The sequence below is a fragment of the Aquarana catesbeiana genome, linkage group LG02 (assembly GCF_042186555.1).
Source record: "Aquarana catesbeiana isolate 2022-GZ linkage group LG02, ASM4218655v1, whole genome shotgun sequence".
NCBI lineage: Eukaryota > Metazoa > Chordata > Amphibia > Anura > Ranidae > Aquarana > Aquarana catesbeiana.
Window position 1 is genome coordinate 198,195,564 of NC_133325.1, and position 24,777 is coordinate 198,220,340.

At 43.1% G+C, this 24,777-nt stretch overlaps 1 protein-coding gene across 2 annotated transcripts in view; it reads right to left on the bottom strand.

Moving 5' to 3' along the window:
• The window catches only part of GPALPP1 (GPALPP motifs containing 1), a 72,576-nt gene that overhangs the window by 21,093 nt on the left and 26,706 nt on the right, over window positions 1-24,777 (bottom strand). The window contains exons 3-4 of one of the 2 annotated variants that reach the window (XM_073614166.1): window positions 17,237-17,332; window positions 13,476-13,572 (exon numbers count right to left, since the gene is read on the bottom strand). In XM_073614166.1, the coding sequence (XP_073470267.1) occupies window positions 13,476-13,572; window positions 17,237-17,332 (193 nt within the window). The remainder of the gene's footprint in view (window positions 1-13,475; window positions 13,573-17,236; window positions 17,333-24,777) is intronic. The other variant, XM_073614167.1, reaches the window with a different exon arrangement.

The following is a 24,777-nucleotide window of genomic DNA, read 5'->3' on the forward strand; positions in this document are numbered from 1 at the left end:
AATAATTGCATTTCCATGTTATGTGTACTGTGGGAGAGCAGATATAGTGAATGCAGGGTTCTGGGTTTAGTAACACTTTAAAGTGAACTTGAGCTTGCAGAAGAGGCTCGGCAGTTTCCATCATCATACCCAGAGCTCCATAGAAACCCTAAGCTGCTCTGAAGAATGATGTGGCTATTACAGCTGTCATTCAGAACAGGACAAGTCAGGAAAGGAGACACAAACTGACCATGCTAGAACAGATCTGCCTCCATGCCCAGTATGGCGAGTTTGAAAGGGAAACCAAAAAGAACCTTTAAATGCTACATTTGAACATAAAACTATATAAACACAACACATATTGAATTTTATTTTTGGGTTAACATATGCTTTAGGTTTTTGCTCACACCTGGGTAAGCTGAATCAGCCCCTGAGGTCTTATATGTTTTGGATATTCCCATTAGTAAGATCTCCCTGCCATAATACTTAACACTGTTCCTGTGACCACTAAAAAGTGAAACTTCATTTCCATATGCCGAAAGTGCTTTGCCTATAGGTTTACACTGAACCAAGATGCCCCGCTACTAGATACCTACTAATACCACCTCCTAAGTGCCAAAGCTTAAAAGAGAGAATGTTTTTTTAAGTGCTCTTTAAGAGGAGCAAGGGAATTCTACTTATGCATGAGCTTATGTTATCTTATTTTAACAGTCTTATTGTGACACTAAAGCTTCTGATATTTTGCTTTAAAAATAAACACATTATACTTACCTGCTCTGTGCAATGGTTTTGCACAGAGCAGTCCCAATCCTCCTCTTCTCTGATGCCCTGCTAGCGCTTCTGGCTCCTGCTCCCTGTTGAGTGCCCCCAGAGCAAGTTGCTTGCTCTAGGAGCACTCGTGCATGCTTGCTCCCAAGTCACCTCTGTGTCTCTATAAGACACACAAAGTATGGCTATGCCCTGCCACCCACTTCCTCCTCACTGGCTGTGATCCTTCTCCTCATTGACTGCTTTGCCTCAGTGCTGGATAAGGCTCGGGTAAGTATTGGGGGAAGGGGAGTAGCATGCATTAAAAAAACCTTCAGCCTTTACAACCACTTGAAACCATACCTTTCCTCCATATAACAGCTAGGAAAGCAATCCATTTAATGGTTTTCACTTTACTAGGAAATTACAGCGGCTTCTTAAAACTGTATGCAAATACTACACAGCTCAGAAGCAGTAGGATATAACCCTTGGGGTTCAGCTACTAGATATAAGCCGATGCTTGCCTGCTCTGCCCAAGAAACTGAACATATAAACAAATTGTTTATTACCAGCTCAGGTACCCTGAAGAGCAGCAACATAAGCATTGAAGACAAGCCTCTTCTAGCAAAATGTTGATGAATACAAAAAAAATCAAGGCATTGAAATTCTACAGTTACATTCTAAAAGTATTCAAGCAGAGACAGCTTCATAATGTCAATTATATTTTCAAGGACATTTCCATAGTCATCTTGGAAAATTCCACACAAACATTATGTATATAATCACATATACACAAACGGCTATATTTTCTAGCATTGAATCCAAAATAATAGTTTATGTATGGTAGGTCTCAGAAAAAAAAAAAAAAAAAAAGCAAACGGCTAAATACACGAAAAATCCCTCCATATATTTGGGAAGCTGTTTTATCTGGAAAAGTATATCCGGTCCAAAGACGTACACATCCCTTCACTCACACTCGCACACAGCCGATCCAGGAAAAGTGCCCTTTAAATGGTTGAAAAAACTAACACTGACAGGGGTGCTTAGAAAGGTCAGCTATTTAAAGTGAATTCAAAAAAGTATTCAGACCTCCTTTATTTTTTTTCAAACGCAGCCAGATATTACAGTTGTTTAAATTAATTTTTTTCCCTCTCAATCTACACTCAGTACTTTGTTGAAGCACCTTTAGCAGCAATTACAGCCTCAAGTTTATTTGGGTATGACGCAACAAGCTTTGCACACCTTGATTTGGGGGGGGGGTTTCTGTCCTTTGCAAATCCTCTCAAGCTCAGTCAGGTTGGATGGGCACCGTCGGTGGAAAGCCATTTTCTGATCTCTTCAAAGATGTTCAACAGGGTTCAAGTCAGGGCTCTGGCTGGGCCACTCTAGAGACATTCACAGTGTTGTCCCTACGCCACTCCTGTGTTTTGGCTGTTTGGTTAGGATCATTGTCATGCTGGAATGTGAGCTTTCAGCCCCGTCTGAGGTCCTAAGTGCTGGAGAACAGGTTTTCATTCAGGATGTCTCTGTACTTTGCTCCATTCAACTTTCCATCATCCCTGACTAGTCTCCTAGTCCCTGCTGCTGAATAACACCCTCACATCATGCTGTCACCACCATGCTTTACTGTTGGGATGGTAATGGGCAGGTGATGAGCGGTGCCTGGTTTGCTTCAGACATGACACTTAGAAATTAGGCCAAACAGTTCAATCTCCGTTTCTTCAGACCAGAGAATCTTGTTCCTCATTGATTTTTTTTTTTTTTTTTTTTATGTGGGCTTTCATGTGTTTTACACCAAGGAGAGGCTCTGGTTTAGCCAACCTGTCATAAATAGTAAGAGAGGTGACCAAGAACCTGATTGTCACTGTCATTGTGACTGAGCTCCAAAGATCCTGTCTGGAGATGGGACAAAGTTCCAGAAGGACAAACATTACTGCAAATGCTAGACAGAAGCCTCTCCTCAGTCGAGTTCTTGGTCACCTCTCTTACTAAGAGTTCTCAGAGTGCTCAATTTGGTATAGCAAGCAGCTCTTGGAAGAGTCCTGGTTGTGCCAAACGTCTTCCATTTGAGAATTATGGAGGCCACTGTGCTCTTGGGAATCTTCAGTGCAGCAGACGTTTTTTGTAGCCTTCCCCAGATCTGTGCCTTGCAATAATCCTGTCTGAGCTCTACAGGAAGTTCCTTTGACCTCATGGCTTTTGCTCTCATACAGTATGCATGGTCAGCTGTGAGGCCTTTTGTAGAGGTGTGTACCGTTCCAAATCACGTCCCATCAATTTACCATAGGTGGACTCCAATGAAGGTGTAGAAACATCTCAGCAACGATTAGGAGAAATGGGAGGCACCAGAGCTAAATTTCAAGTGTTGTTACCAACTCAAAGGGTTTGAATACTTATGCCAATGTGACATTGCCCATCTTATTTTTTGAGGCCCCAAAATGCCAGGACAGTACAAATATCTTCCAAATTACCCTTTTGGGAGAGTAGACAGTCTGAGGCATGGCGAGTTTCTTGTGTGTTGCAAATTTCTGTCAACATTTTTTGAAAAATTAAGAAATTAAAATAAAAATTATTATTTTTTTTTTTACATACCATCACCAGGGCAGTATAGCATCATCATATGAATGGTGTGCCAGTGAACATGGACACTGACTGGTGACAATGGGCTCCATTCACAAAGCGGTATCTTACCACATATAGTATGCAGTATGATGCCACACAGCGTTTCTCAAAAAAATTTTTGGCATGCGGTATTTTAGTAGTGAAAATCTGCAGTAATTTAGCGCTGGCAGTAGAGAGCTTCCTTAACACAGACTGTAAATAGCTAGTTGTGAAGCAGCGGGCAAAAACAAAATTATACCATAGTAACACCATACTACTCAGAGGAGTGATCAGGGTTTTTTTTTTTTTTTTTTTTTTTTTACACTGTTATTGCTTCGTATAAGAAATCGTTTTAGATGTCAACAGCTTGCTTAAGGATGTGATCTGTAATTGGCTAAACTAATCACACGGTACAGGTAGCCAGGTACCATGTGATTGCTTTGGGCCAATCACAAATCACCACAGTAAGCAAGCTGTTCATTAATTGAAAGACATTCTTGACAGGTTGCTTACATTGTTATCATGTGATCAATATATCTAATCACAGTGATCACAAGATACCCGGTTACCGGTAACAGTAATCTGCTGTGTCCAATGGCCAGTGTTTACAGGAACGCGCTGTGCAAGCCTAATCTGGATGATGCTCAACCATGTATACATCTGTGCCTGAGCCTGCCTGCGCTGCCCCGCCAGAGTAAATATACTGTGGGCACCAAGTGAATAAGCAACTGAAGTATCGGCCTGCAACATAACAAGATTGAAAAAAGGTGAAGGGGGTCTGAATACTTTATGAATGCACTGCATAAAACCTTTCTACCAAAAAGGAAAAACAGAAATGTTAGGGCACTTTCACGCTGGGGCGGGGGGTCATTGGTGGTAAAGGGCTGCTAGATTTAGCAGCACTTTACCGCCGTTCTTTGCAGCGCTATTCGCCCGCTTTTGGCTCCTGCTAGCAGCAAAACAAAGGGTTAAAAGCGTCCGCAAAGCGCTGCTGCCGAAGTGCTTTGCAGGCACTTCGGCAGCGCTGGCCATTAGGCATTTTAGGAGCGGTGAATTCTTTGCTCTTACAACACTCCAAAAGATGCTGCTTGCAGGACTTTTTTTCTCGTCCTGCAAGCACACTGGCTTTCACACTGGCGTGGTTTGAGAGATGCTTTTCAGGCACTATTTTTAGCGCAAAAACAAAATGAAAAGTGCCCCCGTGTGAAAGTAGCCTTATTGTAACTGCTTATAAAGGGTTAGATGAAGTTAAGTTTTAAATTTGTCAGTGAAATCCATCTATAGCTGCTAGTCCATCTAACACTACCCTCTTCCAGATTAACAATGCCCCTGTCCAAGGGTGGCTCCATCGTTCCTCCAGTTGAATTGAGCCACCTGGAGACAAGTAGTATGTTACTGGCTGGACCATGAAGTGAAAAAGGAAAAAAAACACAAAAAAAAAAAAAACCCCAAAACCTAATGCAGCCATCACATTTAAGGATTGGTAAGCTGCACTAGAGATACCACTTTAACCCTTAGTTCAAGCAGTAATATACCTAAAAACAAAATGTAATATATTGCCGCTTACCAGTCCTTAAATATGGTGGCTGCATTCGTTTTCATTATTAGTTTATTTATACCTAGAGATCTGGCCAGTAACCCACTTATTGAGACATCTTGGTTCAACTTCAAATGTATCACGAATATATGTAAGGTAATCACTATCATTCCTAATCACTTCAGGCTTACACACATTTCAAATCGAGCCATTGGAGACAAAGAATTTTTATGGTGTAATGTTTTTAAGCCCAACATTAAAAGTACAAGCTGGTAAAGTGCACCAGTTTACAATTATTTAAAACAAACAAGACTCAAGTCAGACTTGATTTGAGAGAATACAATAAGTCAATATTCGTCATTCTGTCCCATATGTTGAGAACATGGGCTGTCAAGTAGGAGGTCCAGGTGGCGAGGCCTCTGAAGGAACAGGGAAGCCAAAGAGAAGGCAATACATTTTTTTCCATAGGGACCCAGATTTTAGTGCACTAGCTCTATAGTACTGTTGTATATAGGGCATACACAGGCCAATGGATCTTTTCAATTGCTTAAGGACAGTCATAGCTATTCATTGTTTACTCTATTTGGAACGAAAGGAGACCAATGTTCAAATTATGTACAAAATTGCTTGGGCAGCAACACAGGTATCATCTACAGCAGGGGTCTCCAAACTTTAAGGGGCCGGTTTACTGCCCTTCAGGTCTTAGGGGGGTCCAAGCTGTGGCCAGTGGGAGTAGAGGATAACCGTGCATCAGTGCCATCATTGGTTTTATTGGGAGGAATAGTGCCTCATTGATGATGTCATTAGGGGGAATGGTGCCCTCTCATTGGTGTCAGTTGGTGGAATAATGCCCCAAGGGCAAGATAAAGGCGAAAAAAAGGGCCACATCTGGCCCATGAGCTGCAGTTTTGAGACCACTGATCTACAGGAAGAACAGTACCCTAGGTAGTAGAGCTGCACGATTCTGGCCAAAACGAGAATCACGATTTTTTTTGCTTAGAATAAAAAGGTCATGACTCTCTCACGATTCTCGCGACGTAAAATAGTTTTAATTCATTAAAGTAATTTTTTCCAAAAAAATTGCATTTGAAAGACCGCTGCGCAAATACAGTGCAACAACCATTATTTTATTCTCTAGAGTGTCTACGAAAAAATATATATATAAATGTTTGGGGGTTCCAAGTAATTTTTTTTTTTTCTTGCTAGAAAAAGGAGATTTTAACTTGAAACCAACAAATGTCAGAAAAAGGTTTAGTGTTTAAGTGGTTAAACTTTTTTCACTTACACGTGAAGTCTATTCTATTGACAAATTGTTACAATGTTTATACTTAAGTTGAACTGATAAAGAATGTTTTGATTCTTGGCAGACTGCCCGTTTTTTTTTTTTCTTCCTTTCTTTTGATGGCTGTGGCTTCAGAAGAGCAGAGAGAATTCTTTTCATAGAAAGAATAGTGAAACACTTAAGTCAAGATCGCGATAACGATTCTTGACAATAGCTCTAGCAATTACTAGTAAAACAAAAAAAAAAAAAAGTTATAATGATAATAATAATAATAATAATAATAATAAAAATGCCATAAAGCTATCCCCTATTTTTGTAGACGCTATAACTTTTGCGCAAACCAAATCAATATACGTTTATTGCGAGTTTTTTTAACCAAAAATATGTAGAATACATGTTGGTCTAAACTGAAGAAAAACATTTTTTTTTTAAATTTTTGGATATTTTTTATAGCAAAAAGTACAAAATAGTGTTTTTTTTCAAAATTGACGCTCTTTTTTGTTTATAGTGCAAAAAATAAAAAAACGCAGAGGTGATCAAATACCACCAAAAAAAGCTCTATTTGTGGGGAAAAAAAAAGACATAAATTTTGTTTGGGTACAACGTCGCACAAACACGCAATTTTCACTTAAAGCAACGAGAGTGCCGTATCGCAAAAAATGGCCTGGTCAGGAAGGGGGAAAATCCTTCTTAGGCTGAAGTCATTAAAAGATACCTTACACTCAGCTTTGTCTTTGTGTAGGGTGACGTCACTGGGTCAGGTGGCATTTTTATTCCGGAAGTTTTATGTCAGGTTTAAAATTTAATTAAGCTTGAATAACTGGACACCTCATTGTGGTTATATACAGACTAACCAACTTGGTAGATTCCTTTACCTGTGAGTCTGTTATGATATATTTTTCTTGCTTGCTCTATAACAGTGCCTTTAATTCCTCATTCGCTCCAAATTCATAAAGCCCAACAAATGCACCTTTATGATTAACCATGCCACTCCAGTCTATATCTGTTTTTTGCCAGAACTGAGGATTTGGACAATTCCTGGAGTGGATGCCTTTGTCAATGGTCTCTTGCCAAAAGAATTTTCATGTTTAAAGCCAGCTGCACAAGATGTGAAGCTACTAGTGCTGTATACAGAAGTAGGCTACTGACAAAACAACAATTCTTTACATCGCCACAGTCTTACTACGTAAAATGTTCTTCAAAAACACATAACATGCGAATGTAACCCCTTCAAGCAGGTTAACTGTAGATCTTCACTTTACTAGTACAAAATAATTTAAAGGATAAGTTCACTTTTCGTAACGTTACACCCATATTCAGGGTGTAACATAACAGGTTACAAATGGACCAGACCTCCGCGATCCCTGCTCTGACAGCTAGCAGGGTTCTCCTCCCTCCCAAGCTAGCAGTTACAATTTAAAAAACAAAAAACAAAAAAAACAAAAAAAACAAAAAACACATGGCCCAGCAGAGCTCCGCCCACCTGGTTGCATCACTGATTGACAGGGCTCTGTGCAAGGAAAACTACAAGGTGCGGCAGCCTTTGCAGCTGTCGGTTTGTCATTTTCAGTGAACTACCATGGCGCTGTGGAGCACCGTGGTAGTTCATTCGTACTTCCTGTCAGATTGCATCTGCTTACCCGAACGAGCAAGCAGATACACTGGCAGATCTGCTGGATACCTGCATGGCACCAGAGATCTGTTAAATTGCTGGTGCAATGCTTTACAGGCTCAAAAAAAAACAAACAAAAAAAAACAAAAAAAAACAAAACACACTTTTTTTTACCTGCAAAAAATTTGCATTTATTATTTTTTTATTCTTTAAAAGGGAATAGCCTCAGTACTTTTCAGCTATAGGTGTAAAAGAGGTCAGCCTAATGCAAATAAAGTCAACATGTATTGCTATAAAACAAAAAACATACAAACCCCCCAAAAAATGACCATTTACACTTACCGGTAACAGCATTTCTGGGAAGTATTCCAGGACGGCACCCGGAGGGATGAAACACAATCAACAGAGAGGTTAAAACCCCCACCCCTCCCTGTGCTCCTCAGTTGTGACAAAGTATTGATCCACATCAGTGCACGAGAGTGAAACACCTCAAAACTCCATACAAAACCAACATACCAAATGAGCGGGTGGGAAGTAGGCCTGCCATCCTGGAATACTTCCCAGAAACACTGTTACAAGTAAGTGTAAATGATCTTTTTCTTAAGTCGTCTTCCAGGACGGCACCCGGAGAGAAGAGCAAGTAGCTCAGGCCTACCTTAGGGCGGCACAACAACTTGTAGGATCTTTCTACCAAACGCCAGATCCTGAGGTGACAGCAACTCCACCCTGTAGAGTCTAAGGAAGGTGCTCTGGCTTGTCCATGTAGCTACTCTGCATATTTGCGCCACCGATGCTCTGGCCCTTTCTGTCCAAGAGGTCGCCAGAGACTGAGTAGAATGTGCTTTAAGGTAATTCAGGGCTGCCCTACCAGCCTGATCATAGGCTAAAGTAATAGTCTGCTTGATCCATCTTGCTGACCCTTCTTCTGGCCAGAAAAATTAACTAATAAATAGCGGATCTTCTAAACCCTTTTACTTTATCTAAATAAGCTAACAGACGTCTGACATCTAAACAATGAAAGGAACTTTCTCTCTCATTCTGAGGATTGGTGCACAATGAAGGAAGGACAATCTCTTGAGTTCTGTGGAACTTAGAGGCTACCTTTGGGAGATACAGTGGGTCCTGCCTGAGTACAACCCTGTCATCAAATAATAGAAAAAAAGGGCTCTTTTATTGACAGAGCCTGAATGTCGCTTATCCTCCTGGCCGTTGTAATCGCCAGCAGGAAGGCTGTCTTTAGGGTAAGCAACTTAAAGTGGTTGTAAACCCACTATTTCGACTTCTACCGATAGGTAAGCCTAGAATAAGGCTTACCTATAGGTAGTGGAAAGATCTCCTAAACATGCGGCGTTTAGGAGATATTTCACTTGTAGTTCGCTGAAAATTCCAACGGCGCATGCGCGGGGAAGAAACGAAACTAAGTGCCATTTCTTCTCTAGCCTGTGCCGTTAATCGTGGCTCCCGCGCGCATGCGGCTCTGGCGAATCACAGAGCCGGAGTCCGCGGCCTGGAAGGAACAGGGGCCATTATGCTTTTCATTTGCAGGCTTTGCAGCGAGCAAAAGAGGAAGTAAAACCCATCAGGGTTTACTTCTTTAAGAGGGATAAGACCTAACGGCTCAAACGATGCACTGGTTAGGGCTTCCAAGACTAACGCAAGGGTGGAAACTTGCTCATCTGCACTGGGGACAGTCTATCTCTGGCTGACAAGAACCTTTTAATTAGGGGGTCCAGAGCCAACCTCCTGTCCAAAAAAAACAGGGCAAAGCTGCGACCTGAACTCTAAGTGTCTTGATTGCCAGCCCCTGATCCGCGCCATCCTGGAGAAAATCCAGGATGGCAGGGATCTCCTGTTGGGAAGTCCCCTTTGCTTGGCACCAGCGCAAGAAGACTTTTTTTTGACCGAGATTTTTGCATAAATACGCCTGGTAACCAGCTTCCTACTCAAAAGAAGGGTATCGATTACTCTCTCAAAACACCCCCTTTTTTGCAGGCTCTCCCTTTCAAGAGCCAAGCCGTCAGCCTGAAGAAGCCGGGATCTGGGGGGCAGACTGAGCCCTGAAGGAGAAGGTCCTGCCAGTCCAGAAAACGCTGAGGGGGAGCAATGGACCAATTTCCCAGGGAAGGGAACTAGGTCCTCTTGGGCCACCATTGGGCAATCAGAATCAGTCTGCCCTCTGAGAGTTTCAGCTTCTGCAGTATCCTCTGGATCAGAATTAAGGGGGGAAAGGCATATGTCAAGCGGAAGTCCCAAACTTGGGCCAGCGCGTCTACCCCCCTGAACCTCTCTCTCTCGAAAAGAATGTCTTCACTCCTCTGTTCCCTCTGTGGGCAAAGAGTGCCGGCACACAAGGGAGAATACTTTGGGGTTCAACTCCCACTCCCCCTGGTGAATCGGCTGCCGACTGAGGTAGTCCGCTTCGAGATTGTATGCCCCTTTAGATGTACTGCTGAGATGGAGGGGATTCTCTGCTCTGCCCACTCGAGGAGCTCCAGAGCCAGGGTCAGAAGAGCGCGAGACCTGGTGCTCCCTTGACAATTCAGGAATGCCACAGCGGTTACGTTGTTGGAAAGGATCTGGACCTCCCAGACCCCGATTCTACTCAAAGGCCCTTAAGGCCTCTCTTACCACCAAGAGTTCCCGGAAGTTGAAGGAAGCGCTCCTCTGACTCTATTTCCAGTCGCCCTGGGCTCGAAGTTCCTCTAAGTGGGCCCCCCCAACCCCAGGCGCTTGCATCCGCTGTTACCCACAGGGGTTGGAGTTGGGCCCAAAAGGTGGCCCTCCCGCAACTTCTGAGGATAGAGCCACCACTGTAGAGACTCCTTTACTCTTGCTGGAATGGGAACCTTGTCACCCAGAGGATAGAAGGAATTGCTGGAGAGTCCTGGAATGGAGCTGAACCCATGGGACCACTGGGATACAGGATGTCATCAGCCCGAGAACTCTCATGACCCTTCTGTAAGAGACCTCTTCTAAATATAGAAGGGACGCTACTACTGAAATAAGGCCCTCTACCTTCCCCTGGGGCAAAACAAGCTTCTGTGCTGTTGAATCCACCAGGAACCCTAGATAGATCTTGGTCTGCGCAGGAACCAGCAAGGATTTCTCCTGTCTGATAATCCACCCCAGGGACTCCAAGGTACTCACTTACCTTGACCAGGTCGGAAAGAAGGAGGTCTCAATTCTGGTTGTAAACCAGTATGTGGTCGAGATAGGGGATCAGCGTTACTCCTTGGAGATGAAGGAATGCAACCACCTCTGCCAGGATCTTTGTAAACACTCTCGGGCTGGCTGCCAGTGCAAAGGGTAAGGCATAAAACCGCCAGTACTGCACTCCCTGCTCCGAGTGGATGGCAAACCTTAGAAAGGCTTGGTGCTCTGGAAAAATAGGTACGCGAAGATAGGCATCCTTCAAGGTCGATCGTCATCATAAATATGTCCTTCAGAAGGTGCTTTCTGATAGTATAGATGCTTTCCATGCAGAACCTTTTGTACCGCAGGAACGTATTTAACTTCCTTAGATTTATTATGAGGCGGTACTTTCCTGAGGGCTTTGGGACTACGAAGATGTGGGAATAAAATCCCTGCCCGCATTGTCCTGCTGGTACTGGCACTATGACCCCCTACTCTGACACTGTAAGAGACCCACTGCTTTCTTAGGGTCCCTGGGTAAGTGGGTTAAAAGGAAACTTGGGGGAGGTGAGGAAGAGAAACTCCAATCTGTAGCCCTCTTACAATCTGAAGGATGTGTGGACTTTGAGTAATTCTTTCACAGTGAGAGAGAAAGTGGGAAAGTCTTCCCCCTACCCTTACGTCACTTGGTATCCTTGTCGGCAGACTTTTGGCTGGGGAAGAGAAGACCCCCTTCTGCTTGCCTTTGCCGACCCCCCCCCCCAATGTCTATTAACGGTATCTTCCTTTTTATCTCTAAACCGTTTAAGCCTGGGGGCCTTGACATTTTTTTCCCCCCTGTCTTTCTTAGGTATAATGGGAAATTTCTTGCCTTTCTCTGTAGGCCTAGAAAGGGCCTGATCCAACCCAGTGCCGAAGAGCAGGGAACCCTCAAATGGAAGGCCACACAGCCGAGTCTTAGAAGTGCTGTCCCCAAACCCGGGTCTTGACACACAAGGCTCTCCTTGCGGAATTCAAAAGGGCACCAGTCTTGGCGGTTGTATGCAGCGTCTCGCCTGCCACATCTGCCAAGTAGGCTACTACCAATTACCTCTAAAGAGTCCAAGACTTGTTTGGCCTTGGAGGTTCGCGACACATGATCCATGCGTTTGGCTTCCCAGGCCCTGCGCAAGAGGGTCTTGGCTCGTCGATCCATCTGGTCCCTGATGTTTCCTGCATCCTCAAATGAGAGATCGGATTGCTTGGACACCCGAGCCAGGGAAGCATCTAATTTAGGTATCTTAAAGAATCTCTCTTCCACTTTGAAGGGGCACCTACGTTTCCACGTTTTAAACTTCAAAGGTTTTTTTCAGGCTCCTTCCACTCCCTCGGAATGATATTCTTAAGGGCCTGATGGACCTTGGATTGGGGCTTAACCAAGCCTCTATACATCTTCTGTGGACACCTGTGTTGTGGGTTCCTCAAACTCTTGTGACGCATACACTGCCTTAAGAATGCCCTGCATATCATCTGTGGCAAAGATATGTCTGCCTGGTCTGGAGTCCTCCTCCTGACTGTCCTCAATGCTCTCATCAGAACTGTTCTGATCGGGGGATTCAGCCACCTCCCAAGAATCCTGAGAGGTTTCAGGGGTTCTGGACGCCTGTCTGCTACCCTCTGCTCGGTTAGAGGAGGGGCCCTCCTGGGAGGAGGAACCCTCTCTGCTAGTGTGAGGTTCAGGGTCCCTAGCTTTGAGGCACCCCCTGTGGTCTCCTGTAATGCTGCGGCCGCTGAGGGCCTCTCCACTTTTTCCATCTTGTCACCGCTGCCAGTGCTGCACTGCTTGCCTAGACGGGTGCTGATGATCCGGTAAGAGAAGTATTTGGACGCCTGCTCCACCGTTGGTCAGACCTCCACTCCCAGCTCAGAACGCCGTCGCCATTTTGCTGATGCCCCGGACCGGAAGTGACCCAGGGAGGCGTGGCGACGTCATTTCCTGCGCTAAGGAAGAAGCCGAGTCATTCCTCTTCCTTTTACCAGCAAGATGGGGCTGAATTCTCTCAGCTCAGCCGAATGATGCTATCTCTCACTGCAAGCCCACCCCGCGCAACCTTCTGCAGGAGTCAGGGTATGCCGGCAGCAGCACCTACCCCCCCCCCCCACCCTGCTAAACGGACACCCACCAGGTAAGAGGGGGAGGAACAGGAAAAATGGTCCCTGAAGTTCTGGGTACCCCACTGTACCTAGGGTCCTTCAGCTCTCAGGGGGGCTCTTCCCAAATCTGCTGCCCCCCCCCCAGAAAGTGGGGAGACCCACCAAGGAAGGGCAAGCCCTACCGAACCCAAAGAATTCACAAGCCTGTGGCCCAGTCCACTGCTTCGGGTCTATAAGAAAAAAAAAAAAAAAAAAAAAAGGAAGGATTTTGCTTTGGGGAAACACAATCAAGAGCTGAGGAGCACTGAGGAGCACAGGGAGGGGCAGGGGTTTTAACCTGTTTGTTGATTGTGTTTCCTGTTTATAGTTAAAAATAGAAAACAGTACAAAAATGACATCCCTCAGAGTCACAAAACATTATCCCAACATGTTTGTTACTCCTGTATTGTTACCTTATGCTTTGCATCTGCAGAACCTTTATGTGAATCATCCTCACTATCTGAATCTGGTCTTTTGAAGCCAGGAGGTAGGGCAGGACCTATAACAGGCCTAAAGCAAAACAAAAATTCTATTAGTGATGCCAGAAAGCCAAACATACTGTAAATGGACATAATGAAAATGGTTTCTGGTTAGCTCAGGCAGCACAGGAAAGTCCCACTGAAACATCAACAAGACCATTAAAACAGAACTTCAGGCAAAAATCATACGCAAAACCCCTTTTCTCAACTTGCACACTTGAGGATAAATGAAAGGGAACACACTGAAGAGTTAATTCCTCTGCTCACCCCTACACCACTGCGAATGCAAGAAAAAGTTACAGTGCTTTGCAAAAGTATTCGTACCCCCCCCCCCCCCCCCCTTATACCTATTTTGTCACAATAGTCTAAGTTGGTGAAGTAAAATTAGAAAAATATATACATAAAATTATTTTTCAGAAATAAAAAACTGATAATTGCCATGTGCGTATGTATTCACCCCCTTTGTTATGAAGCCCATAAAAAGCTCTGGTGCAACCAATTACCTTCAGAAGTCACATAATAAGTGAAATGATGTCCACATGTGTGCAATTTAAGTGTCACATGACCTGTCATTACATATATACACCTTCTTGAAAGGCCCCAGAGGCTGCAACACCTAAGCAAGAGGCACCACTGCCACGAAGACCAAGGAACTCTCCAAACAAGTAAGGGACAATGTTGAGAAGTACAAGTCAGTGTTAGGTTAAACAAAAAAATATCCAAATCTTTGATGATCCCTAGGAGCACCATCAAATCTATCATAACCAAATGGAAAGAACGTGGCACAACAGCAAACCTACCAAGAGACAGCCGCACACCAAAACCCATGGACCAGGAAAGGAAGGCATTAATCAGAGAGGCAGCACAGAGACCTAAGGTAACCCTAGAGGAGCTGTAGTTCCACAGCAGAGACTTGAGTATCTGTACATAGGATGACAATAAGCCATACGCTCCATAGAGTTGGGCTTTATGGCAGAGTGGCCAGAAGAAAGCCATTACTTTCAGCAAAAAACAAAATGACACGAGTTTGTGAAAAGGCATGTGGGAGACTCCCAAAATGTATGGAGGAAGGGGTTCTCGTCTCATGAGACTAAAATTGAACTTTTTGGCCAAAGAAAACACTATGTCTGGCGCAAACCCAACACATCACATCACATCACCCAAAGAACACCATCTCCACAGTGAAACATGGTGGTGGCTAGGGCTGAAACAACTAATCGATTAATCGACAACTAATCGATTATGAAATTAATCGATTACTATTTTCATAATCGATTAATCGGCCAGTAACATAATGGGGTTAAAAATAATAAAATTAGCTCTTTATAGTACAAAAAGAGCAAATAATCACTACTGTAAATATTACTTCCACAGTTCTACAGTAAAAAAAATGAACCCCTTACAGTAGAGATTATTTGCTTTTTTTGTACTATAAAGGGCTCGTTTTAGTTTTTTTTTTTAACCCCCTTATGTTACTAAACGTCTTAGACCTGGTTCACATCTTTGTGTTTTTTGGTGCTTTTTGCAGAAACGCACTACAGTTCATTTAACATGGTTTTCTATGGGACACGTTCACATCTATGCTTTTTTTCAGCCGCTGCGTATTTGGAAAGGGTCAAGGACTTTTTTTTTTAACGCAAAACGGTGCTTTTTTGGTTCAATATAGTTCAATGGAGAAGCTGCAGAAAAGCATATAATGCATTTTTGCAGCAATTTGTATTTTTTAATCTACCTAACAACAAATTGGCCAAAAAACTGTATTTTTCTTCTAATAGTGTATATACAGTATATCTCTTCTGTTATTCTCAGAGTGGATTCAATATTTTGCTCCCTAATCATATAGTTGGTTGTTTATATTTACCACTGCATAGAGATATTTACGAATTAATTGTTTTTTTTTTTTTTAAACTTTACATATTAACTAAATTATACACCACACTTTTTTTTAAGGTTATTAACCGATTAATCGAAACAATAATCGACCAACTAATCGATTATGAAAATAATAGTTAGTTGCAGCCCTAGTGGTGGCAGCATCATGCTGTGGGGAAGTTTTTCAGCAGTCGGGACTGGGAAACTGGTCAGAGTTGAGAAAAATATGGACAGTGCTAAATACAGGGATATTCTTGAGCAAAACCTGTACCACTGTGTGCGATTTGAGGCTAGGACGGAGGTTCACCTTCCAGCAGGACAATGACCCCAAACACATTGCTAAAGCAACACTTGAGTGGTTTAAGGGGAAACATGTAAATGTGTTGGAATGGCCTAGTCAAAGCCCAGACCTCAATCCAATAGAAAACCTGTGGTCAGACTTAAAGCTTGCTGTTCACAAGCGCAAACCATCCAACTTGAAGGAGCTGGAGCAGTTTTGCAAGGAGGAATGAGCAAAAATCCCAGTGGTAAGATGTGGCAAGCTCATAGAGATTTATCCAAAGCGACCTGGAGCTGTGATAGCCGCATAAGGTAGCTCTACAAAGTATTGACTTTAGGGGGGGTGAAAAGTTATGCACATTGGACTTTTTCTGTTATTTTGTCCTATTTGTTTTTTTTTGTTTTTTTATTGAGAAGCAAACAACATCTTCAAAGTTGTGGTCATGTTCTGTAAATTAAATGATGCAAATCCTCAAACAATCCATGTTAATTCCAGGCTGTGAGACAATAAAACACAAAAAATGCCAAGGGGGTGAATACTGCAAGGCACTGTATAGGTTTGCCTTACATGATTGACAAAAAGTAATATTTACCCTGCCATCTTCTAGTCCCTAAAAAGGGGACATAGACTGAGGTCCTGTTCATGATCTATCTCTGCCCAACTCTAACCAAACCTAAAAAACAAGCCTTGCCTGGAATTCACCTTTAAAAATCAGACCTAGCCTCAGGCAGCTGGCTCCTTCCAACATTGTGAGACAAATCAATATTCAAATTCTTATGTAGAAGCACAAAAAGGTCACCACATCTGCATTGCGTTCATGACCATCATCTACAGCTTCATTCTTCTGTGTAACAGTCTCAAGGGAAATCCCTACTTGGTTACGCAAAAGCAATTCCCTGAGCAGATACAGAATGCAATGTACTGTATTAAATCCAGGATTAAGACTGACAAGCCTAAAATAATCACTGCACATCCTGACAAGAAAAGGATGTGAAGGATGTAAACCAGCTGTCTATCATTATTTGGGGGTACTGGGGATGTTAATTTTTTACTATTGGAACACGCATTTGGAATACTTCATGTCTTGTCTTGTAATGAAGAACACTCAGATCCCATCATATACCCAATTCCACATACATAGAAAGCAACAGCCTGGTGGCATCTTAATATTCCAGTACTGCAAACGTCATCTGTAAAAGGGATAATTTGAAAGTAGAGTAGCTCAATCTATGTAGCTCTTAATTGAAGGGCGAGCAGGCAGCAACAGCTTAAGCAATACATTCTCCATATCAAAAAGGTGAAGTTTTGAGCAATCAAGGCTTGAAACTCTATGGTTGAAAAAGAGCTTAGTTGATGCTCGAAACTTTGCCTTTTGATAGGGAGGATTTCATGCTTTATCCTGTTGCTGCTTGCTTGCACTTCAATAAGAAGCTTTATGGTTAAAGCTATTCAACTTACAAGTCATTTGTGCAGACGATTTTGCAATAGTAAAATTTAGAATTCTGCACAAATGAAGGTTTTTTTTTCAGAAAAAGCAGTATACCTATCAGGGGAGTCTGATTGTTTCTTAAAGCCTGGAGGCAGAGCAGGACCAAAAAATTGATCATCATCATCATCTTCTGATACCTTTCCAATTTTTCTGGAAAAAAAAAAAAAAAAAAAAGAGAAAAACAAAACCACAATTAAAAAATGCCACACAAGCCCTATTATTAAGTGACCACTAACACAAAGGGTTTGTGGGTAGCAATGACAAACCCTACCTGTTTAACAGACATTTGCATTTAATGTACTGGCACTTGTTTTTATATTTGGATTATGTATGCAGCATTAACACGCTGTATATAAAGGAGCAGAAACTGGAAAAATGTTCTGTATATTATAATTATTATATATATATATATTATGTGTGATGTTTTTTCATACCTTCAGCCATTTTTTGGCCTCTAATGTAAAGCTTCTTACATGGAGATCCTGTCAGCAACAGCACTTCCTGTTGCAGGCTGACAACTATGAGCTGTTGCCGCAGCAGTGTTGCCAGCCTGCTACATGCGCTTCTTCAATTGCTAGCTTAATTACCTATAAGGTCTGAGCATCCATCCTGCAGACCTGATAAGCAGCTCAACAGCTTACTAAAGGAACATTACACGAAACACCTTGCCACATATTCACAAAAATATATTAGCATAAAGCAGACCTTTCCCACTGTTCATTAAAAACCACACAGCTATGCAGCTCTGCATGCAGACATGAAATTATGTTACATTCATTAAACATATTTTGCTTCTAATTATTGTTTTTCCACTCCCTAGTTGAGTGAGGCACCGGTGATGTAACCAGGGCCACGCAGGTGCATCCTCAGAAGGCAACATAATCAGTGCCTTCCCCTTAAGATTATGTGCACTGTCACATAATCCAGGAGGCAGACCCAAAAGATCCAAGAAGTAAAAGGGAAATGGATTCAACTGCCCCGAGTAAAAAATACCACTGTGAGAAGAATGGAGAGGAAAAGGTGTGCAAAGAATAAAAGGCCTGCAATTATCTGTAAGTATCTAAGTAGTAAGAAGGCTTTCTATTGTCAGTAATGCAGAAGTACCCTCCCCCCAAAATACTTACCCGAGCCTGATCTTGATCCAGCGATGCTCTCTCTTACCCTCCTCACTGGATTCAGTGAGAGCAGCGGGAGCCATCGGCTCCCCTCTGCTGCTATCAAGCCCAATAATGATGGGGTGGGGCTGAGCTGCACTGTTTAGGTCAATGGACAGACAACGCTACTGGGGATCAAGCCTACACGTGTGCCAGCAGATCAGACATGGCAAAAAACTAAAGGCATTCCAAATGGCAACTTTCTGGCTTTAAGAAACACTAAAAGAAATCAAGAAAAATAATTGTGTTGGCCAGTAACAGTTAGATTTATAGAACAAGCACAGGGAATTATGGAATCACTCAATTCTGAGGAAAAAATTATGGAATCATGAAAAACAAAACAAAATAACAAACACTCCAACACATCACAGTACTTTGTTGCACCACCTCTGGCTTTTATAACTGCTTGCAGTCTCTGAGGCATTGATTTAATGAGTGATAAACAGTACTCTTCATCAATCTGGCTCCAGCCTTCTCTGATTGCTGTTGCCAAATCATCTTTGCAGGTTGGAGCCTTGTCATGGACCATTTTCTTTAACTTCCACCACAGATTTTCAATTGGATTGAGATCCGGACTGTTTGCAGGCCATGACATTGACCTTATGTGTCTTTCTTCAAGGAATTTTTTCACAGTTTTGGCTCTATGGCAAGATGCATTATCTTGATAAATGATTTCATCATCCCCAAACATCCTTTCAATAGATGGGATAAGAAAAGTGTCCAAACTTTCAATGTAAACCTGTGCATTTATTGAAGATTTAATGACAGCCATCTCCCCAGTGCCTTTACCTGACATGCAGCCCCATATCATAATTGACTGTGGAAATTTGCATGTTTTCTTCAGACAGTCGTCTACATAAATCTCATTGGAACGGCACCAAACAAAAGTTTCAGCATCATCACCTTGCCCAATGCAGATTCGAGATTCATCACTGAATATGACGTTCATCCAATCATCCACAGTCCACGATTGCCTTTCCTTAGCCCATTGTAACCTTGTTTTTTTGTGTTTAGGTGTTAGAGATGGCTTTCTTTTAGCTTTTCTGTATGTAAATCCCATTTCCTTTAGGCAGTCTCTTATAGGGCGTACACACGGTCGGACTTTGTTCGGACATTCCGACAACAAAATCCTAGGATTTTTTCCGACGGATGTTGGCTCAAACTTGTTTTGCCTACACACGGTCGCACAAAGTTGTCGGAATTTCCGATCGACAACCACGCGGTCACGTACACCACGTACGACGAGACTAGAAAAGGCCGGTTCAGAACCAAGCGCGGCACCCTTTGGGCTCCTTTTGCTAATCTCGTGTTAGTAAAAGTTTGGTGAGAGACGATTCGCGCTTTTTCAGACTCGTGGCTTTCAGATCGTTTTCTGCCGTTCAGTTTGTGCTTGTGGGTTTGTATCTGCTCTTCAGTGCGTGTTCCGCGTGACTTTAGATAGTCATTGTATTCTTGTTCGTTCGTTACTGGTTTTCAGGTCGCTCTTCACAGGCCTTGCTGTTCTTCAGTGCGTTCTGTTACTTCGTTCTGAGCAGCCGACCGTTTTGTAGCCATGTTTCGTATGCGTACTCCTCGTAGAGTTCGTGCTGTGCGGGGGCTTGGTGTTGGGGTCCTGACCTTGACACAAGTCCAGTCCATGAACAGGGCGAGGAGGAGTTCATGGACCAATAATTGGTTGCTCCAGCGTGACCAGTTCTGTCATATGCCTTTGCTCCGTGAGATCCGTGAGAATAATCCTGATGATTTCAGGAACTTTCTCAGGGTGACGGACCCCGTGTTTCACCGTCTGTTGGCTTCGCTGACCCCCTATATCAGCAGGCAGGATACCTGCATGAGGCAAGCCATCACTGTGGAGCAGAGGTTGGTCGCTACCTTGCGGTATTTGGCCACAGGGAGAAGCCTGCAGGACCTCAAGTTCTCGACAGGCATCTCCCCCCAGGCTCTGGGGATCATTATCCCAGAGACCTGTTCTGCCATCATCCATGTCCTGCAGAAGGAGTATATGAAGGTAAGATTTTTATCCTTTTATCTCACATTTTATTGTATTTAATGTTTGATAATATATTGTATTTCTTTCCTCATTCCCTAATTACCATGATTGTAATATTCTGTGACTGTCCCCTTTGTCCTCATGCATGCTGGATTGTTATGTAATTATTATTTTAGGTCCTTCATACATATTTGCCCTTCAATAACCTCTCCAGCATGGTGTCTCCTGCCCTATATTCACCTCATGTAGTCACTTAACAATGTATTTTATCAGCTCTATAGTAGTGCTTTACCCCAAACACCCCCTAAAATGTTTTGAAATGTTATTTTTTATTTAAACTCAGGCAGAGTGCCAGAGGTTTTTTTTTGTGGTGTCCCCAAATTTTTTGTAACCCTCCCTCCCCCAACTGCTAAGTCAGCTGATCCCAATTCTCTATCCTCAATCATCTATCTGCTGACTTTGCCAAACCCATACACACTATACCCATCTCTTTACTGGTCAGATTTATGGATGAATTCCCCAAAGCATGTAGTGCAAGGGCCTGCCTGTATACTTTTCAATGGTACTGTTTAAAGTTTTTGTATCCTATTATTATCTTGATAGGTAATAGCAGAATGTTCAAATGTGCTCAAATGTGTACAGTGTGTATTTATATCTTTGTATTATGACACTTTTTACCTGTCCAGTGGTCTGCCAATAGTGTAACTAAGGAGGGTCTGTTCCAAGTAATACCCTGTATTTAGGCATTCATCTCTCAATGAAGTGAAGAGGGTTACCTGTCCAAGAGTTCCCCCCCCCATAATGTTAGAAATGGCCCATGAGGGGGGGGAGGGGGAATATGATAGGTGTACCTTATACTTTGTTGTTGTTAAATTCCCCTTAATAAATGCTATCTGGAGGTTGCCCCATAATGTTTGTGTCTAATCTGCTTGCCATGTTTCTGTGAAAAAATAGTAATGTTTATTGTTTTTTCCTCAACAGTTTCCTTCAATGCCACAGGAATGGCAGACTGTGGCCTCCCACTTTGCCCAGCGGTGGGACTTTCCTAACTGCGGAGGGGCAATTGATGGGAAACACGTCCACATCGTCCCACCACCCAACTCGGGGTCGTACTATTATAATTACAAGGGGTTTAATAGTATGGTGATGTTGGCGGTGGTGTCGGCTAATTACGAGTTCTTGTATGTGGACGTGGGGAAGAATGGCCGGATGTCCGATGGTGGAGTGATCGCCCAGACGGAGTTCTACAGGCGTCTCCAGAATGGCAGCTTGGACTTGCCACCTCCAGAGGACAATGTTGAAGGTCTCCCATTTGTGTTCGTTGCTGATGAAGCATTTGCGCTGGGGGACCACCTGATGCGGCCATTCCCGATGAGGACCCTCACCCCGGAACAGAGGGTTTTTAATTACCGGCTGGCCAGAGCCCGAAAAGTGGTGGAGAACACATTTGGAATCCTGGCCAGCCGGTTCCGATTATTTCTGACACCCATCCATATGGCGGAGTGTAAACTGAATCATATAATACTTGCCTGCTGTGTTCTCCATAATTTTTTAAGAAAACATTCAGCCAACTATGCTGGCTCAGTTGGGCCTGAGGCCGGAATCCCAAATCCATCAACACTGACGGCGCTTGAAAGTGGCCGTCCTGGCTTGCCCTCCCTGAGTGCTCGTGATGTCCGGTTACGCTACTTGGAGTTCTTTGCGGGTAGGGGGGCTATCAATATGCCAGACAATCTGTGAAACCTTTTTCAAATAAAAAACAACCAAAAGAAATTCTTTGTGGACATTTACTGCTTGTGTTTGTTTGAGCTGACCCTGACAGAAATGTGTTGAGTGCAGAAAATGTCGTGATTGTGTAACCTTATAAAAAACAGTGTTGGCTGGTACTTCCTAAATGCAAAAACACATTTCACTACAAGTGCACTTGCAACTGCACTGAACCTGCACTTGTAGTGCAAAGTGTATTTGCCCTTAGGAAATAACCCCCATTTTTGCATAAAACAGCAATTACATCACCCCAAAAGTGTTGTAGTGTTGAGACAATAATCCACACATTCTTGAGTAAGCCACTTTTTTATACCTGCACAATCACATGTGCATTTACGAAAGGTTTTTAAAACAAACCAACATGTTTGTTGTATAACAATTTTTGCAGTAGCATTATCAAAAATCGAAATATCCATTTCAGATAAAACAGGCCTGTGTAAAACCAACAAGAAAGCCAAAAAACTTGAACTTACAAAGTTCACATTAGGTAAAACCTGAAGGCTATATCAGACATCAGTATTTAGGAACTGGGTTCAGATGGGGGGAAAAATCACCCCTGGAAAAGCCAAATTTGGAAGATGCACACAAATTTACAAATGTCAACATGTGCTATCTGCCATCAGGGGGGATCAAGGGACGTGTTTTGGGGGAGCAAGCCCTTCCTTAAGGCGACTTTATAATTGAGGAAGGGGTTGCACCCCCAAAACGCGTCCATTGATCTCCCGTGATGGCAGATAGCACATGTTGGCACACTGTGTGCATCCTCCAAATTTGGCTTTTCTAAACATTGAAAAAATTTTTGGAAGATTGGACCACAATAAAACAGGTGATTTTGTGGGGTTTAAATTCGCCCCAAAACATCAATGATGTTATTATTTTTTTTAATAACATCATTGATTTTTTGCTGGATGTTTTGCAGTTCGGCATTGCACCCCATGATCTCCGATCAGGATCTGGGCACTTTCAGAAGTAAAGCGTTCTCTATCCCTCACATCACGATCACCTAAAAAGAGATAAAGAACAAAAAAAAAAAAAAAAAAAAAAAGGTCTCAAAAATCTGCCACCATCCATCTCTTTTACCTGAGCCTGTGGTCGCAGACACTCACCTGTTGTGGTGTCAATCTCCACCATGTCTTCTTCTTCCTCCTGCTCAGCATCTTGTGTTTGCGGTATTTCCCCTTCTTCCACAGGTGGGGGGGTCTCTGTTCTCCTGGGATGAGGGGTGTCCTCCGAGTCTTTTCTCCCCTATGTAAAACAAAAATGGTATACTTAGCACACAGATATTTGATGGCAGAACTAGAAATAGGAAACATTGCTTGGAAGTGGGGTACAATTGTCTATTTTAGCCGAATTCCAAGATGTATATTTTTTAGTGTCTTTTGTCAAGCTGCAATACTTTACCTGTTTGGTACAAGCTTCACAGATGTAGCCCCCCCTATAGTATACACTGGAGCACCTGTGTGCCCCCCCTAATAAAAATGGTGTTCTTGTGTCCCACACTAGTGCTCCAGTGTCCAGATGTGAAAACAGCTGCTCAGTGTCCTCTCCTTACACAATCTAGTTGGCATTTCATTCTAGTAACAAACCCATCTACACAAACAAATATTTGGCATCCAAGTAGGCCCCAAAAAATGTGGGAAAATGCATATGGCCTAAACAATGGTGTTCTAGAGGCCGAAAGAAAAACGTTTGATACGAACGAATAATGGGCCCATGAACATTAAAGTTGCCCTTTTAAACTTTACAATTAATAAAAGCATATGGAGCAGAACGAACGGAATAAAGACAGAAAGAATAGGAACACAGCACAACTACTTACTTTTTTGCAGCACTCTCTGGATCTTTCGGTACTGCTCTGGCTCTCTCAACTTCAGGTCCGACCACCGCTTCCTGAGCTTATCTTTAGATCTTCGTACCCCGAAATTCCTCTCAAGACTCCTGACCACTTTCGCCATGATCTTGGCCTTTCGGATGTTGGGGTTGGGGTAAGGCCCATATTTTCCGTCATAGTCGGACTTCCTCATGATGTCGACCATCTCCAACATCTCCCCAAACGACATATTTGTGGCCTTAAAACGTCTCCTTCTGGATCGGGACGTGCCTGGATCCGGCCTTTCCTCCTCCTCGCTAGAATTAGCATGCACCTGCTGTAACTCCACCATCATGCTCTTCACCCACTGCGCCGAACGAAAAGGGGCGGGGAATAGACTAGAAAGAACGATAGGGGCGGGCGGAGTTACACGCATGCGCAGTGTGTATAAAGCGTAACACGCGTGCGTATTACGTACGATCTGTGAGCGGAGGAAGGAGCATTGGACGCGCCGATCGTAAGAACGAAGGTAAGAGACAAACTTGTGCCTATACTGCTTCTAGATTGAGGCCTATATTGTATCAAGATTAGGAGAGTTTTGTCTGACATTAGGCTTTGTCTTGTGTTGTGTCTTGCAGTGAACATGGATATCTTAATGAAAGACAATGACTTCAAGTCAGTATTCGTAGAGATGCCAAGTGAGCTGCCCTGTCTGTGGGAGATTACCCACCCCCATTTCAAGAAGCAAGCAAAGAGGAAGGCAGCACTGGAGCAATTGTGTGAAATTGTGAAGCAGGTGATCCCCACGGCAGACATCACCTATTTAAAGATTTTCATTGGTGGCCTGAGGAGCACATATCTGAGGGAGCGCAAG